Here is an 18,637-nt window from a genome sequence, read left to right on the forward strand (position 1 = left end):
GAAAACAGAATTTCAGGTATGAACCACAGGATTGAAGCAGTATAGTAATGTATATTTGGTTTTTAGTTCGTTGGAATTATACTGGAAATAAAATAGTTCCTAAGTTGAAAGGAATTCATAGTTTATCCCAGCATTTCTTAAACTAAAATAAGCTTCGGAATCATCTGAAGGATATGATTTGCAAAAATATAAATTTCTTAGCCTTACTTCGAGATTTTCTGATTTGGAACATCTTGGGTGAGAACAGGGCTCAGTTATTTGCTTTTCTATTAATTTCTAAGGTGATGCTGAATCTACGGGTTTAAGAATGTTACTTGGAGACCCAGACTTTCCTCAACTTAAGAGATTCTCACTGTTTTCCATTTAACTTTGGAAACTGTGTTTCATCATTCTATTCATAGCATGATGATTAATATTGGCAAAATAAAATATGAATTTTCTTCTTTTATAAACAGGTTCTAATAAACAGTTGGATTATAGTACAATGTCATTTATACATGGGTTCTAAGTAAATTTCCTTCCCAAGCCAGCACTTGATTTGATTTGCTTTTCCTTATCATATCTAAGGCAAACTTATATCTCTTAAGCTTAGTGAAAATGTTCTAGACACTAAACCAGTCACCTTTCATGAGATCCTAAATTCATGGCATTATTAAGAAACTTTCACACTTCTGTTTTTTGATCAAAGATGTGGCTGTAGCTGGGAGCAGTGAGGCAGGAGGATGGCAAATTTGAAGCCAACCTGGGCAACTTAGCAAGGCCTTGTCTCAAAATTTTTAAAAAAGAACTTGGAATATAGCTTATGGGTAGAGCACCCCATGGGTTCAATTTCTACTACACCGATGATGATAGTGATGGGGATGGTGATGATGATGATGGTGGTGGTGATGATGATGGTGATGATGATGATAGTGATGGGGATGGTGATGATGATGATGCTGGTGGTGATGATGATGACAGTGATGGGGATGGTGATGATGATGGTGATGATGATGATAGTGATGGGGATGGTGATGATGATGATGGTGATGATGATGATGATGGTGGTGATGATGATGATGGTGGTGATGATGGTAATAATGATGGTGATGATGGTGGTGATGATGATGATGATGTGGCTGTAAGGTAGTAAAGTAACTGATCCTGCTACCTACCTCATGTATTCTTTTACAGTCATTTGAACCATCCCTTGTTCATGCACAGAACCTGCAACAACAACAACAAAAAAAAATGTAGAGGTGAACTAATTTCCTCGTATCTCATGGAATATTTTCTCACATCCACACGAGTCAATGTGGGATTGGATTCCATATTCAGGGTTGAATAGGCAAAAAAAGCAAGCCATGTCTGTAGTGAACAAGACAGTATAATTAATGGATAGATGGTGTGACAAGCACTTGAAATAGAGCTGCCCAATGAAGAGGAAAGTCAGCAGCGAAAGATTCAAGGAGGAAATGGAATTCGCCTTAGATGTTTAAGAATGGAAAGAATTTGATGGATGAAAAAAGAGATACTGTCATTACAGGAGAGAGAGAGAGAGAGAGAGAGAGAGAGAGAGAGAGAGAGAGAGAGAAGAAGAAGAAGAAGAAGAAGAAGAAGAAGAAGAAGAAGAAGAAGAAGAAGAAGAAGAAGAAGGGAGAGGAGAGGAGAGGAGAGGAGAGGAGAGGAGAGGAGAGGAGAGGAGAGGAGAGGAGAGAGGAGAGAGAAGAGAGAGGTGGAAAGCATGAGGTGCCGTGCTTCAGTTAGTGTGATTAGATCACAGGGAACTGGGGAGGCTTCTCATAGTGCACGAGGCCCTCTGAGGAGCAAGGGTGGCGGGAGAAGAACACAGGAAAGGAAGCAGCATTCAGTGAGCATCTTCCATTTTTTAAAATTTAGCATCTAGCCTCATCTTTGAGAAAAGGGAACTGGGCTTCACTAAGGTTTAGTAAAGAGCCTGTGATCATATGGTCAAAAGCAGCGTATCTAGGGAGTTCTCACTAACCTTAATATTGATTAGAGTGGTAACTGTTCACTGTTATTTAGCGCGAACTTTGTGCAAGGCACTGTACTAAGCACGTCACATGGACAACCTCTTTCCACTTTCACAGCAAATCTACAAAATTAACATTGCGATTTGCCACTTAATGGAAAACTAAGTCTGAGGAAGATTATATTTCTTCTGATCAGTCAGATAGCACTTCTTTAGCTTGTTGTCATTTTACTTCTTTCAAATCGCCACACTGCCAACAGAATGTCTTGTAGTTGATTTGAAAGCCAGAATGAGAAGTTTATTTGTGTGTGTGTCAAGACATGAAAAACTATGGCTAGGTTTTGAGCAAACGAGTAAGTGTGATAAATATGATTCTAAAAAATCGATTTGCCTGGTTGTAGTGCTGAGGACAGAATTTTTTGAGAATGTGCATGTATCGGATGCCAGAGAATCCCACTAAAAAGTCATTGCAGGACTCAGACCCTGCGTCGTGGCATAAGAGGAGGCTGACATCTGCAAAAGGTAATATTCAGTTTTCTTAGAAGGTTTATCAGTCTCCTAATTTCCTTTCACGTGTGGCTTCCCTGGGTACAAACGTGTGACATATAGAAAACTGGGAAGTGTTACCACCCTGTACTTTTATAGAACATGAGGTTTTCCACCATAAGAAAGATAATATAGGTTGAGAGAAATTTTGAATGAACAAAACTGAGTGACTGAAACATAGGAAGGAACATGGAAAAAAATAAAAGGGCTCTAGTTTGAGGCCAGGATTCTTGTTTGGTAAGGAATCTACAAACAGACTTTAAGTTGTCCGTAAATGTATTTGTGAATTTTTAATTTGGGGTTGGGGGTTATAAAACCCTTAATTTTAAACATATTTTTTAAAAGGCTCTACTACCCTGCTAAGTAAAGGGAATAACTGGTATAGGAAGATAAAGACTGGAGACACAATATTAAGATGTGAATTAATACAGAATTTTTAACTAAGCCCAAAATGTAACTATAATTTAGTGAATTAGAAAACAGAGAATAGATACAGTACATATCCACCCTATGAACAAACGGAACTCTGTCACCACAAGATAAGGCTGAGAAGCATATATCTATTTTGAAGGTTGAAATATAGAGTGAGACTGTACCACACTACACTCCAAGACTACTACCACAGCAGACATTATTAATCGATTGCGGTTTCTCACTGAGCCTAGATAGGCTCTTAAAATCTTCAGAAAAGCCACTTTGTACACCTTATTTAAATTATCTTGTAAAATGAAGTGCATTTGCCATCCTTTGTGTAAATTAATCTTCCTGAGTGGATAGTTGGGACAAAAAAAAAAAAAAAAGAATGTTGGAGCATGCACCTAAATATCAGGTGTCAATAATTTGAAGAAAATATATAATTATTTTATAAAACATTTTTGAGGATGCGTTCTTTTATTTTGCTCTTTCTTTACCCTTGAAGAATCTCCAGGAGCCAGAGTTTGAAAGTTACCATTTATTCAAGACATAAATATCTCATCTAGAAAGGCATTATTAATCCAATGTAGCACACTTGCTTACTGATCTCAACTTAGGCTGAAGACCTGCAAAGCTATAATAAGTTGATTGAAATTGTCACAGTAAAGAAAGCCTACATACCACCTTATTAATATCATAAGTGCAAGGACAGCATACTTTTTAGGCAATCATTTTTATAATGACTTGGTGCCATGATGAATTAAATAATAGTTGCCCAAATGGAAGTTACAATAAATATTTTATCATTTCAAGTATTTTTTCCCATTTTTTCTCCCACCTTCCCATCTTCTCATCAGCACTACCTCTATCTACTACTTCGCATGTATCTCACAAAGTAAGCCTCCGTGCATGCCTGGGGAGAGTGCATCCGGATACTTCTAGAGCTTCTGAGTACTTCTCCTTGACTAAAACTTTCCACAGTTCAGGGACATGTGGCCATATAACCTGCCCGTGCCGCTGTGCTCACCATGGCCTCCATCTTTTTGGTTGTCTACTATTGCTCTGGGTTTCCTAGAAAGAGTGAGTGAACAGGCCTGCCAGGTCAGAGAGCTTGCACTGTGCCCACCCTGAATTGCTCAAACTGACAGAAAGGTAATGGTCCATTTTCAAATATTGATGGGAGTCAGGTTAGCCTTGCTGAACTAACCCTGCAGAAAAACTAGTTGCCCCCAAGGATCTAGTTACATAGAATCTGGAGCCTTTCCCTGGGGGCTTCCCCAAGAATCCCAGAGTCCACACAGATCTGCTAGCCACACTCCGGTGGACCACACCCCTCTGGCCTGTCCCTGTTATTAGAGGCATTTGGTTGCCAGGAAACCAAGGTCAGCCTCCAGCAGGAAGAGAAGGTACTAGACATAAGATATTTTCTAGGGCATATGCAAAGTAGACCTGGCTCAGCCACAGTGTGGGTTTCGCTGGTTGGTCTGATGGCACTTAGGCAAGCTTTGCAGTTTCAGCGCCAGCCTTCCTGCCTTTCACAACACACTCGGACTCCTGTGAGTTCCAGCTACCTCCAACAATTAGGGGATACTTGGCCCCCTCACTGGAGCCCCATCCTTACTAACCTACAAACACAGCTTTTACATTCTTTCCCAGACGCTTTATCCTTTCTTTTTGATCTTGTTAAAAATGACACAAATGTCGTTTTACAGCCAATGCATTCAGACAGTAGCCTTCTCTGCTGCCAAGCTTAGATATTGGAGAAAACCAAGCCAAGGAAAACTGGTATATATGTATTTTTTAAAAACTCACAAGATAAGCCTGATTTTTAAAACTGGGATGAAGTCATTAAAGTTTAATTTGGTTCCTCGTTTGATTGCCATTTTATATCCCCGAGCTCCCTAGGCCCTGAGAGACCAAGTGCTATTTTCACAGTGTTTCTGTAGCTAACTTCCTCTTGGTTACCGGGGAAGCAGCAATTGGCCTGCCCAGTGCCCAGATGCAGGAACTGTAGAGTCTCGTACAGGCCACCGTGAAACTATTATTCCTTGCCTATTGGATGTTTCTTTTCCCCCGCCCCATTTTGCTAGTTTGTAAGATAAACTTCTTGGAGCCGAGAATGGGCCTGCCAGGGTCAGGCCCTGTTTCCGCTGGCCTGTTTTCAAGCATGAGCCTGAGCAGAGAAGCACAAGCTGGTGTCCCGTGATTTGCCGGTTCTCACTGGGATTGGGATTCTTGGACCTTCCATAAGACTTGGAACAGCCAGCAGCCCTGGCCCAAGTGTCTTCAGGGCAGCAATCTGTTGAAGACAACAGGCTCTCCAGTTTTCTACAGTCTCTCTGCTACCTGCTTCGTTCACTAGTGATCACCTGCCTGGCTCCTAGAAGGATTTGTATCCGCCACTGCTGATCAGAGTGAGCGTCTGGTGTTCAGGGAGTGTCACTGGGGGACTGACAAACAGCTCCTGTTACTCTAGCATTCCTTAAGCTTCTGCAAGCATCAGGCTTGGGCCACACCAGGCAGAAGATAGAGCCCTTGTAGCTAACAGTAAAGCTCCACTAGCAAGGCCCTCCTCAATTCCTCCCTTGCTTCTCTGACTGTTTGGGTTTAAATATTGTCACCTGCCCCCCACCCGAGGATATCTTTGTTAATTTTTTTTTGTACTGAGGATTGAACTCAGAGGCATTCTAACTTTTTATTTATCTTTTATTTTATTTTTTCTGAAGCAAGGTCTAAGTTGCTGCAAGTCTCACTAAGTTTCTGAGACTAACCTTCAACTTGCAATCTTTCTATCTCATCCTCCCAAACACTGAGATTACAGGCATGCATCATCATGCCAGGCACCTTTGTTCAATTTTTAAAACCAGATTTTACTCCCTAAAAGCACTAAGGGAGGGAGAAAGCAAAAGCAAATTAAGTCCTGTTACCTCCAAGTTTCCTAAGGATTGGTTTGAGGAAAAATGAAAGCAAGAAAAATGTCCCTGCTCTATTCAGTATATTCCATTCCATGGGTTACAATTCCAGTTCTGATTCCCTTCTAGATACTTGCGTCTCCAGCCACCCTCCCTACTGTTAGGTGGACTTCTGCCATCTGAAGCAGCAGATACCGCACTTAACCCTGCAAAATGTATTACTGGGGAAGATGTGGTTAGATACGCAGAAGGCACTAATTAGCACCTTTATTGGCTTAGAAAGCATTTTTTATTTTGGTTTTCCTAAGCATTTCTGACTGATTCATGGAAGACATTTGGTTCTTTGGAATATCGTCCAATAGACTAATCAAATTACATTTCACAGGGCTCTAAAATAATAGCATCCTGCAGCTTTCTGCATATTTAACTCCTGCATGACCAGGACACTTAGGGGTAGCAGTCAGCAGTGTGTGTGTGTCTCAGAAGGCCAATTATTAACTCCTATTCTACACACAAAAGAAGAGATTCTTACATTCTGCCCCATTCTCAAAGCCTTAAAGTTAACCGGAATGCTTTGTCCTTCTTTCCCCCCACATCTATTTATTTTCAAGATGGCATGACTCTTCTCCCAAACTCACTGCTGACTCCAGTGTAGGCCCTTGTCCTTTCATGCCTGAGGGATGACAGCTTCTCCCCTTATTTGAGCCCTTGTCCTACTGCCAGGGCAAACACGGGGATCTGCAATTTCTTATGGTAGTGAGTTCAGAACTCACCACAATAGAGATGGCCAGTGTGCAGCGCCCATGTGTCTGCTCCCCAACACTCCACCTACTGCAGCTACCTATAATTATTATCATAATCATTCACAGCTCCTTTTCCAGGTAAACAGAGAAATTACACAAAAATCCTAGTTATACTAGATCCCAGTTACAACTACCTATCCACATGAACCACTTCTGTGCCATCACCATCCTCTGACACCAACAATGATTTCTTTTCTAGATTTTTAGGCTTTTGTAATCTTCCCACTCCCTATTCAACAGAAAAAATTCCACCCTTGCTGTCTGGCGTGAAACCATCTCTCCAGTCTGATTGCTTTCTCTATGCTTTCCTGCATACATTTAGTTTGCTTTACATTTCTGAGCCTTTGTTCACACTTCTAGCGCTTCCACCACATTAATTTTCTTTTTGCTTTGCCTATTTGTTTCTGGAGACCCTATCTTCCTTTATAGACTGGCTCTAGTCTCAACTTTTTTGTAAACAATCCCCAGTCTGAGAACATCGTCTTCATTATGTTTTACTAAAATCCTTTTGTTAATTAGCTTTGGGGCTATCAAATGATTTAGAGATGATTTCTGCTCTAGCAGGGATTATAGTTTTTCTTTAGGGGGACAGGGTTGGAGAAAGCTTATTTCTCTAATAATTTGAGGCCGCTCAGGCCAAGTGACACATATGAGGAACCCAACGTGGGTATCATTGGTGCTCCAAAGAGAAATAGTGTCTCGGCGCAGACGTCAGGAACAGCCTTAGCGAGAACATGGGACTTGGCTTAGGCTTCAAAAGAATTCTTCAAGAGGTTATCAGAACAGGAAAGACTAAGACAAGAGAAATTGAACGAAGGAAGCTAATGAACCAGGAATGTAATGTGGGGAGATAAGGCTAGAGAGTGTCGTAGAAAAGTTGATAGGATATATTCTAATTGTAGTGATCTTGAAAAGCAAAAATGACATTCCTAAGAGCAGGGTCTTTTTTCTCCTTCCTTATGTTTCACATTTTTGTACCCTTCAATTAAAAAGTTCTTAAAATCTTTGCAAAATTTTTTTTTGTGGTACTGAGATTCCTGGAAACACTTCTACCTATGGGCTATACTCCCAGACCTATTTTATACTTTTTTAAAAATTTGGAAACAGGGTCTCTTAAGCCAGCGTGGCTGGCTTCGAACCTGTGCTCCCTGGTTATACCCTCTTCAGTATCTCCAACTTATATTCTATAGCAGCCAGCTACATGCTAATTGTGTGTGTGTGTGTGTGTGTGTGTATGTGTGTGTGTGTGTGTGTGTGTGTGTGTGTATGTGTGTGTGTGTTTTACTAGGAATGGAACCCAAGGGCATTCTACCTTCAAGCTACACACCCAGCCTAATTTTATTTTTTTATTTTGAAATAGGATCTCACTAAGTTGCAGAGGACTTCAGTAAGTTGCTGAGGCTGGCTGCAAATCTATGATCCTCCTGTCTCAGCCTCCCAAGTACTGGGATTACATGTGTGCGCCAAGATACCCGGCTTCTAGATGCTAAAATTTTTCTTAAAGTAAGATTCAGGGAGCTGGGCGTGGTGGCGCAAGCTTGTACCCGCTCTTGGGAGGCAGAGACAGGAGGATTGTGCTGGTTCGAAGCCAGCCTTGCTGGCTTAAGAGATCCTGTTTCCAAATAAAAAAATAAAATAGGTCTGGGAGTGTAGCCCAGAGGTAGAAGGGTTTCCAAGAACCCCAGTACCACCAAAAAAAAAAAAAAAAAAAGATTCAGGGGCCCAGTGAGGCAGCACACATTTGCAATCTCAGTACTTAGGAGCCTCAGAAATGAAGATTACAGGTTTGAAACATCAACTTAGTAAGACCCTGTTTCACAGGTAGAATGCCCTGGGTTCAATTCCCAGTACCACAATGTGTTAGGTGTGATGGTGCGTTCCTGTAATCTCAGAATTTGGGGGACTGAGACAGAGGGATCATAGGTTCAAGGCCAGCCTCAGTGAATCAAGCAAGACTCTATTTCAAAACAAAAAATAAATGGGTCAGGGTGGCACATACGTGTAATCTCAGTATTTGGGAGGCTGATACAGGAGGATCACAGGTTTAAAGCAGCCTCAGCTACTTAGTAAGGCTCTCTGCAATTTAGTGAGACCCAGTATAGCACGGAAGTAAAATGATCCCAGTACTGAAAAAAAAAAGGATGGGGTATATCTTGGAGTTCTTAAAGAAACACACACACACACACACACACACACACACACACACACACACACATATCCCTAAATTATTTGCCTTTTACCTAACTTATTTTTTGGTGGTGGTTGGTACTAGGGTTGGAACCCAGGGGCTTTTCTATCTCCAGGCTATACTCCCAGACCTATTTTATACTTTATTTGGAAACAGGGTCTAACTTAGGTCTAAACTAAGTTGCTGAGAGCCTCACTTAATAGTTGAGGCTGGCTTCAAACCTGTGCAATCCTCCTGTCTCGGCCTCCCAAGTGCTGGGATTACAAGCGTGCGGCACAAAGCCCGGTTTATCTAACATTTTAACCTGGTGTCTGCTACTCTCTCTCTTGATCACTTAGCTACCACCATTCAGGTCTATTTGCTTTTTCTGGAATACAGAGGGATGTTGCAGTCCCACGATCTTTGTAATGTCCCCTGTTCCTGGAGCGGTTTAGCCCCAGATAAGCCAATAAGAGGCAAGGTCCTGCCCTTCACTTCTTATAGGTTGCTGAAAGGTCACTTCATCTGAGATGCCCTTCCTGGCACATTACATACTTTTGTATTTGTTTATTGTCTCTCTTATAGCACATATTTTTTTCATTATCCCCAGTCTTAAAGGAGTGCCTACTGTGTAGGGAGCACTTAATACATATTTGCTAAACATCGAAGAATATAATAAAAGGGGGCCTGTCCAAAGTGGCGTGCTAGTCGGGCGTCGTTGCGCACGCTTGTAATCCCAGCATTCATGAGGCTGAGACCTGGAGGACTGCGGTTCGCGGACAGCCTCAGCTACTTAGTGAGGCCCTCTGCAACTCAGTGAGATCCGGTTTCAAAATAAAGAATAAAAAATAGGGCAGGAGGTGTAGCTCAGAGGTCGAATGCCCCTGGGTTCCAGCCCCAGACCCACAAAAAAAAAAAAAAAAAAAAAGTGTGTGCCAACAGCAGGGAAATGGAGTTGATAGCATAGTTATTCTTCAATCTTTAGCAAATGTCTAAGGCTTAAAGAGAAATAAGTACTGCAGAAAGAAGTTGAAAGATTATTTGATTCATGCATTTTTGTAACACAGATCACTAGTAATGCTGCCTTAATTTCCAGGTGGTAGAGTCATGCAGTATAAAAGAAATGAGTATTTCTATAAGTTCTGCAAGAAAGAGAACACTATAAAAGCTCAAAGATAATAATGGTGATGCTCAGAGGAGCAGAAAAATGCTCAGGAAGTGTTGAAACAACTTTTCTGCTTGGTGATACCAAGAGAAGAGTTAGAGAGACTCATTCTTGAAATACCTGCAATGGTGGCACACGCTTGTAATCCCAGTACTTGGGAGGCTGAGACCAAAGGGCCACAGGTTCTCAGCCAGCCTTAGCAACTTAGTGAGACCCAGTTTCAAAATAAAGAATAAAAATAGGGCTGGGGTTGTAGCTCAGAGGTAGAATGCTTTTGGGTTCAATCCCCAGTAACAGAAAAAAAATATCTGCAACATTTAATGGCTCCCCAAAATACTATGGGAGACATTTTGTAGAAAGACCCTGTGTACCAAGATGGTCGAAATAATCCATCAAAACTGGAGTACTGATTCTCTTGTAACCTAAATGATATGTAGATAAATATAGAATAAGCAGTTGATAAATGATAATAATTATGAATTATAGTACTTATCATTACTTTTATTTTTTGGTGGTACTGGGGTTCTTGGAAGCCCTTCTACCTCCAGGCTACACTCCCAGACCTGTTTTATATTTTTATTTGGAAACAGGGTCTCTTAAGCCAGCAAGGCTAGCTTTGAACCTGCGCGATCCTCCTGTCTCTGCCTCCCAAACTCAGGGATTACATACGCCCGACTTATCATTACTTTTTAGTCCAAAATGTATAGATATCAGAAACCTAGTGAGCCTCAGAAAAAAATCACAATAACCAGAGAACTTTTCAGTTATTACGCTTTATATTCTCAGTATCATCAATTTTCCTAAGAATTTGGATTCTTGTAATTTGAATTTTCTGAAATTGAAGTATAAAAAGTACTTATAACTTCATTTAAGGGTGAATTATTTGACGATTCTTTTCAGCTTTACTGAAACATAATTGACAAAAATTATCTGTTCAAGGTGGGCATGGTCGGACACACTTTTAATCACAGCATTTGGGAGGCTGAGACCAGAGGATTGTGGTTCACAGACAGCCTCAGCTACTAAGTGAGGCACTCTGCAACTTAGTGAGACCTTGTTTCAAAATAAAGAATAAAAAAATAGGGTAAGGGGTGCAGCTTGGAGGTCGAATGCCCCTGGGTTCCATCCCCAGACCCGCAAAAAAAAAAAAAACAACAAAAAAAAAACTTGTCTGTTCAAGACATACCATGTGTTTTGACATACACAGTTTTTATTTTCAAGGTAAGAATATTTAAGATCTCTTCTCTCAAACACACAGACAGCGCTGTTAGCTACAATCACCATGGTCCACATTAGAACTCAGGAGCTTCTTCAGGTCTGTACTTGTTGGCCAACTTGATATATCTTTGTGATTTTAAATTCCAGATATAACCATTTTACATTTCCTTTGACACTTGATTGATATAAAAAATAGTGTTTTCCCACACCCAAATTTTGAGCTCAGGAGAACTGTGCTGTGGTCCCACTGAGCTGGAGGGAGATGCCGGAGGCTCGTCCAAATTGTACATGCTCTGGCTTTCCATGCAGCACATGCATCATTAATTACACCAGTTTTCTAGAGAAGTATGGTGCTTGTACTGCCAGACAGGTCTAAATTCAAAGCTCAACTCTCTTACCTAGTAACCGGGATACTTTGGGCAAGAAGTTACTTAACCTTTCTGAGCCCCGCTTTTCTCCTTGTAAAATTTTATCACAGCTGTATTCATCTCAGAAGATGGTTCTGGTAAGTGGGTTAATCCATAAAGTACCTACCATGTACATTTTCCATACATATGAATCCTCCCTGCAAGTCCTACTGATAAAGAGGCTGAAGGGCCAAGGGCTAGTGGCTTCACCTAGCACAAGGATGGTGAACAGGTCTACAATGGGTCAATGAGCAGACAGCTTAATAAAAATGAACCCTTAGGTACCCATGGAAGAGCACAAAATCCAAAGATTCGCCATAAATCATCTCAGCCTTCAGGACTCAGGAGAGACCTAGGGACAAAATCTCAGAGCCATTTTATTTGTCTTAGTCCAGGTTCTGGAGGTCCACAGGAATGCTTTCAATGGGAGACACTGGTCCACCTGTGAGGTGAGCGGACACTGAGATCTTATTGTTACTCCAGGGTGCCACACTTAGAGGAAACCAGGCTTGGTTTCACTTGGAGTAAATGTTGAGCACCATTCTCCCAAACTGTATTTCTAGTCAGAATCTCAGAATATGGCTTTATTTAGAAATAGGGATTTTGTTCCTTAGAAAACTGGGAATAGATCCACCATATGATCCATCTCTACCGTTCCTGGTTATTTTTCCAAAGGGATTTAAATCAGAGAACTACAGCAACATATGCATACCTATGTTCATAGCAGCACAATTTGTAATAGCCAAAATATGGAACCAACCCAGGTCCCCATCAACAGATGAATGGATTGCAAAATTATGGGAAATACACACAATGGAATTCTATTCAGCTATAGAGAACAAAATCATGTCATTTGCAAGAAGATGGAACGTCCTGGAGAGCATTATGTTAAGTGAGATCAGCCAAGCACAGAAAGACAAGAGTCATATCTTTCCTCTAATATGCCCAAACTAGGGAGCATAGGGGATACCAGAGGGACTGCAGATAACGGAAGGGAAATCTCAGCAAGGTTTGAATGGAAAGATAGGAGAGGAGGAAGGCTGAACTTGATTAATGAGGGTCTACATCCGAATAGGTGTAAAAGTATGAATATAGCATGTTTACCCTGGACAATCATTGGTGGACGGGGAACAGGGGTTGGGAGAAGAGGACACCAAGTACAGTTTAAATGTATACCACTTATTTTCAATAAAAATGTATAAAAAATAAAATAAAATTCAAAAAAAGAAATAGGGGTTTTACAGATATAAGTAGTTGAGATGAGGTCATATTGGATTAGCACAAGTACTAAATCCAATGGCCAGGGTCTTTATAAGGAGAGAAGACAGTTACCAGGCATAGTGGCACACACTTGTAATCTCAGTACTTGGGATGCTAAGATAGGAAGATTGCAGGTCCAAAGCCAGCTTCAGCAACTTAGTGAGGCCCTGAGCATTTAGAGAGAATCTATTTCCAAATAAAAAGTAAAACAGGTTGAGGGTATAGCTCAGAGACAGAATGCCCCTGGGTTCAATCCCCAATACCACCTCAAAAAAATAAAATAAAAAAGAAGAGAAGTGGCCATACAAAGCTAGACTCAAAATGGAATGATTATGGCTACAAGTCAAGAAATACCAAGGATTTCCAGGAGTCCCCAGAAGCTAGGAAGAGGCAGAGGATGACTCTCCAGAGGAAGAAAGATTAACTGGCACCGTGATTTTAGACTGACAGCTTTCATAAGTTATGAGAAAATAGATTTCTTGTTTTAAGCCACAACTTTTCAGTGAACTGTTATGGCAGCCCTAGAGAATTTACTCTACATCCTAACCAGAGTTTCATGAGTGTGTCAGGATGCTATCTTTCTTCCTTTGTCCTCTGAAATTTCTTTCATTTTTTTCCACACAGAATTTCTCCCTGGTACCCTGGCCACAATCTTCAGGTCATCAGTTGCCCAAGTGGTTCTCACACCCATGCTTCCCAGAGTGGCCCTGGCCTTCACATCATAGCTGAAGCCAGCGTACCAGGGGCCCGTGGACAGCAGGACCTCCAGCTCCTCTTTCTGCCTCTAACCAGCTGTGACCAAAAGTCACTGGTTCATCTGTGCTCTGGATTCTTCACCTGTAACACAGAAACAAGAACCAACCATGCTCTCGCACAGGCTACTGAGTTTCAAATATGATAGATGAGGAAGGGCCTTGTAAAAGGGAAGGCTCAATTAAACTTGTAAGAAGTCGTTTCGTTATTATTAAAAGCCCTGCTGAAGATGAAGGAGCCGCCAAATGGAAGCCATGACTCTCTGAGCTCAGAGCCCTGCTGACAGCCTGTCTCCTTCAGGTCTCCCCCTCCTGTCTGTGCCTTCCCAGTTCACTGGCCTGATTCTAAGGAAGCCAGGCCACGGTTCTCTTGAATTTCTGGAATATCCTTTCTACATTTCAAACACAACTAGAATCCAACACCTCTCTCTCTGTTAACTGCTACAACCCTGGTCTAAAGCCCCATTCTCTCTACTCTGAATTACTTTAGTAGCTTTCTAATTGGGCTCTCTGATTCTACCTTCTACAGCTCCCTCCCTACAGTTAATAGTCACTGATGGAGCTGGGCATGGTGGTACATGCCTGTAATCCAAGTAACTGGAAGGTTGAAACAGAAGGACTGCAGGTTCAAGGTCAGCCTAGAGAATTTAACAAGATTCTCAGCAACCTACAAAGATCCTGATTTAAAACAAAATATAAAGATCTGTGGGTATAGCTGGGAGGTAGAATGCTTCTGGGTTCAATTTTCAGTAACACACACGTAAGCGTGCGCGCGCGCACACACACACACACACACACGCACACACACACACACACACGCACACAGTTACTTATGGTTCCACAATCACTGTCAGAACAATGACCCAGGCCAGGTCAGGCTAGGTCTGGCTCTGGGATACTGAACTATCATGAACAGAAAGGTACTTAAATTCAACTTATTGGAAAGAAATCTTAAAAAATTTAGGCACCATAAAACTTTTATATTAATAAAAAGCAGCTTGTGAAGAAGAACATTTTAATGATACACTTAGTTTTGTTTGTTTTTATAAGTAAAAAAAGATCTCCAATTTAAACTCTTTCATAGATAATGGTTAATTTTTATTTAAGTCAGCAGTGGGAGAAGTCAGATAACTGAAGCCAGTGAAGTAAGTTACTATTAGACTAATAATTTCTCCCTTTAGTCCTTCAACTTCTAATTTATATCATTTTTGTCGCACATTCTTTATGATATTCAATCGATTTTTTAAAAATACTTTCTTCAGTATTTTAACACCTAGGAAATCTGGATGTGTCTTGTAGTCCATGCTGCCTTTTATGTATAGCCACCAGGTTTTATTTTATCTATCTATGTGCTACTTATAAAATAAGTACATTTTATAATTGAGGGATCTCAGATTCTATGAAATATGGAATTTCATTTACTGAAGTTGGAATCCGTGAGACCTGTAATTAAAATTTTCTTTTTATAATGTCCTTATCAAATCCCAGTGAAGCAAATGGTGTGCATTTTCTGCCTCAGAAATACTTGTATGGCTCTGGGATTTAGTCATTTGTTCTCTAGAACAAATTCATGATTAGAGAGAGAAGATAGAAATAATTTTGAAATCAGGAGATAGATAGAGAGATAGAGATAGAAGAGGAGAGGAGAGGAGAGAGAGAGAGAGAGGGAGAGGAGAGGAGAGGAGAGGAGAGGAGAGGAGAGGAGAGGAGAGGAGAGGAGAGGAGAGGAGAGAGAGAGAGAGAGAGAGAGAGAGAGAGAGAGAGAGAGAGAGAGAGAGACTAGATTTAGAAAGAGAAGTACAATACAACATGAGGGAAATTAAACAATTTAATCTCCATAATTACATCCTTGTACATGTCTTCCTAGAACCCAGAAAGTTTCCTGCTACCAAGTGCTTGATGATGTGGCCAGAGCCCTGATTTTAGCCCTTAAGCTGCTGCTGGAGAAATACCTACCCTTTCTGAGTCTTATCAACCAAATGAAAGGATTGAGGTTTGATCTATTTCTAGGAGTCTCAGATAATTCTCATTTTAGGAAGATTTATTCAGAGACACTTTTCACACATCCATCTCATACTCAGCTCCATAAAAGATAACTGCTCTGGGTTCTCTTGCCTTACCAGTGTGATCGATGACTGGCTGAACGCTTTCATTTACAGGGACACTGTAAAAGAAACAAAAGTATTGTGAACAAACGATATATGTAAATAAATTACATTAATTTCTTAAAATTAAATGGATGTGTGTAAATGCAGACTTAGATTTTATTAAGAGAGGACTTTTAGAGTCAGGCATAGTGATGCAATCCCAGTATTTGGAGGCTGACGACAGAAAGATCATTGGTTTGAGGGCAACTTCAGCAACTTGATGAGATTCTAAGCAACTTATTGAGCTCTTATTCCAAAATAAAAATAAATAAATAAATAAATAAATAAATAAATAAATAAATAATAGGGCTTAGGCTGTGGCTTAGAGGTAGAATGGCCCTGGTTCAATTCTCAGTAACGCACACACACACACACACACACACACACACACACACACACACACACTCATGAGCCAGAGAAGGAGACTTTTGGATACCAATGATCAGAGTTTCAAATTGCATTGTTCTGGTCTTTGCTATACAGCATTTTTAATAATAGAGTAATTCTTCCAGTACTCAATTAATATGGAAATCTCTACACACCCCACCTTGCTTAGAAAGGGTCACCCACACTGCCTTCTTGAGCAAACACACTTGCAAGATACATATATAAGGCACACACACACACACACACACACATACACACACACACACACACACACACACACACACACACACACACACACAAACACTTACAAGAATCCAGAGTCCAGCCACTGCTGGATACTTTCCTTTTTAGAATCTTCTGTAAATGAGAAAGAAACAGACTAGTTAGTCAAAGCACAACCAGCTTAAATGACTCCACTGTCCCATTCAGCCACCACTCAATAGTTCTGTTTCCTACAGAGTCGCATGTTTCTAGAAGCATAATCATTTTCCCCCTGAAGGCATGACCTCCTGTTTTCCATAATCAGCTTTTCCTGAGAATGGAGTCTAAGCTTGCCAAAGAATTACAACTTGAAAATAAAGAAAGAAAATGTTTTAAAAAAGGAGAAAACCCAATCGTCTAAAGAGCAAGAGATGTTAGAATAATTTTGAAATTACCTGGTGTGAATACCAAGGACGCAAAAGCATATGAGACTTTTGTCTTTCTCTTTTGGGTACAAATCGCCATGGAGCCTCTACTGATTGAATCACGACATTTACCTAAGGCAGCCAGCCAGTGATGTTTATTTGCAAGGAGTTCTCTGCCAGGTTAGAAACCAAATTTGCATTCATTCCAGGGACAAATTGCACTAGAGTCCCCAGATTGCCAAAGGCGCCCTGTGTTAAAAAGGCATCCGTCTCTTAAGGTGGATCTTAGCACTGGCTCATCAAATAGTCAACAGGCAAAAAGGGAAGCTAGAGAGGCACCATTTCCTACTAAAAATGTTGTTTTTCATACCAGTTGGCTTCATCTACCTGGGCTAATATTCTTGACTTCATCCTACCAAATAGTGATGTATCTAAATTATCCCCATCACAAGTGTCAGGTGAACCCAAAAAGCCAGTGGGCCCAGGAGGTACGAACTGTGCTGCAGTCAAGGTACTGTGAAGGGCGATGAAAGAAAAACTACTAGTTAACATCTTGGAGTGGAAGCATTTTTTAAACTTTTTACCTTCAAATTATTAAAATTATTATCAATATCTCATGTAAGACTCCAAAAGCCTTTCAATAAAATGATTTCCTGAAAGAAGTCCTTTACCCCTGGCATGGCACCCATGCAGCTTCAAAGTCCTGAGGACTCTGAGAGATTGAGACGTTGGACCGCAAGGGAGGCAGAGGTCCTCCCTTGCTCTCTTTCTGTTGAGGAGATCTGTGTTCTGAGTCCGTGTGGGGATCCGAAGTATCCATCTCATTGGACTACCTGCCATCATTTCAGGACCACTGGTTTCTCCAAAGCCGAGTCCTTGTTCCAAAATCACCTGTCAACCAAAAGCCCCACACCCCTCATCACCCAGAATAAGACATTTTTCAAATCGCCCCGAGTGAGTGTGAGGCCAATTCTTACCCAGTGTGTGGATGGTGGCAGTCTGGTCTTCCTCCTCAGAGCCAGGAGATGGCTGCTCGTCCAGAGGGGGCCAGGCTTTCTTGGTGTGTCTCAGGATCTGTCTCTTGCTCTTCTCTTGGCCTTTTCGAGGGTTGTCAGATGCTCGCAACTTCTCAGTCATCATAAGGGAGTAATTCTGCAAACTAACCGATCACATGCACAAGCTAAGCAGACACAGTAGACTTGGTTTTCAGGTGTAGCTCACCAAGAAGAAGGCCAGGATGCTTCTAGTCAAAGGAGTGATCCAGCTCACAGCCACAGGAGAGCCCGGCTCATCCTCCTGAGCTCCTGGTCTCAATTTGGTGGAATGATTTCCTCTCCATGGAAAAGCAGCTGGAGAACAGGGATTGGTTATCTTGGCCTTATTAGTCCCCAGGCTGCATCCAAGTCTGAAAGACTAGCCCTGGTGGTCTGGGGTATAGATAGAGAGCAAAGAAATCGAGCTTCAGGATACCCCCAATAAATATCCTTCAATTTATTTAATAGTTATATGTAAGAATATTTTTAGATACCCCCCAAAATGAGGAGAAATTAAAGCTTTGGAAGCAGATTGTCTTGGCTGAATCTCATTTCTTAATTCTATACATCTATTACAGATTTTACTTTTCAGTGAAAGTAGTAATATAATTGTGACAATATATAGTAAATGGAAGAGGAGAGGTTGAGCTGCCAGCTTAGAAAGCAGCACTGGACTCAAGCATATTCCCATGACTCTACCGTCAGGATTTGGATCTGGAGTACCCCACCCGCAACCCACAGCTGATGGGATGAAAGACAATGTACAAAGCAGGGTTCAGAGGTGGGGCGTGGTCTGGAGGAGGAAGGTCATGGGGGGCGTGGTCCAG

General features: G+C 41.2%; 1 protein-coding gene across 1 annotated transcript in view; it reads right to left on the reverse strand.

Moving 5' to 3' along the window:
- The window catches only part of ITPRID1 (ITPR interacting domain containing 1), a gene marked incomplete at both ends in the record, with an annotated part of 90,027 nt that extends 72,111 nt beyond the window's left edge, over positions 1-17,916 (reverse strand). The window contains 4 exons of the mRNA XM_080701828.1: positions 1,155-1,206; positions 15,737-15,780; positions 16,459-16,507; positions 17,754-17,916. Coding sequence (XP_080557954.1) covers positions 1,155-1,206; positions 15,737-15,780; positions 16,459-16,507; positions 17,754-17,916 — 308 coding nt within the window. The remainder of the gene's footprint in view (positions 1-1,154; positions 1,207-15,736; positions 15,781-16,458; positions 16,508-17,753) is intronic.
- Between the last annotated feature and the right edge of the window lie 721 nt (positions 17,917-18,637).

Source organism: Muscardinus avellanarius (genome assembly GCF_963383645.1).
Source record: "Muscardinus avellanarius genome assembly, chromosome: 9".
Classification (NCBI taxonomy): Eukaryota; Metazoa; Chordata; class Mammalia; order Rodentia; family Gliridae; genus Muscardinus; species Muscardinus avellanarius.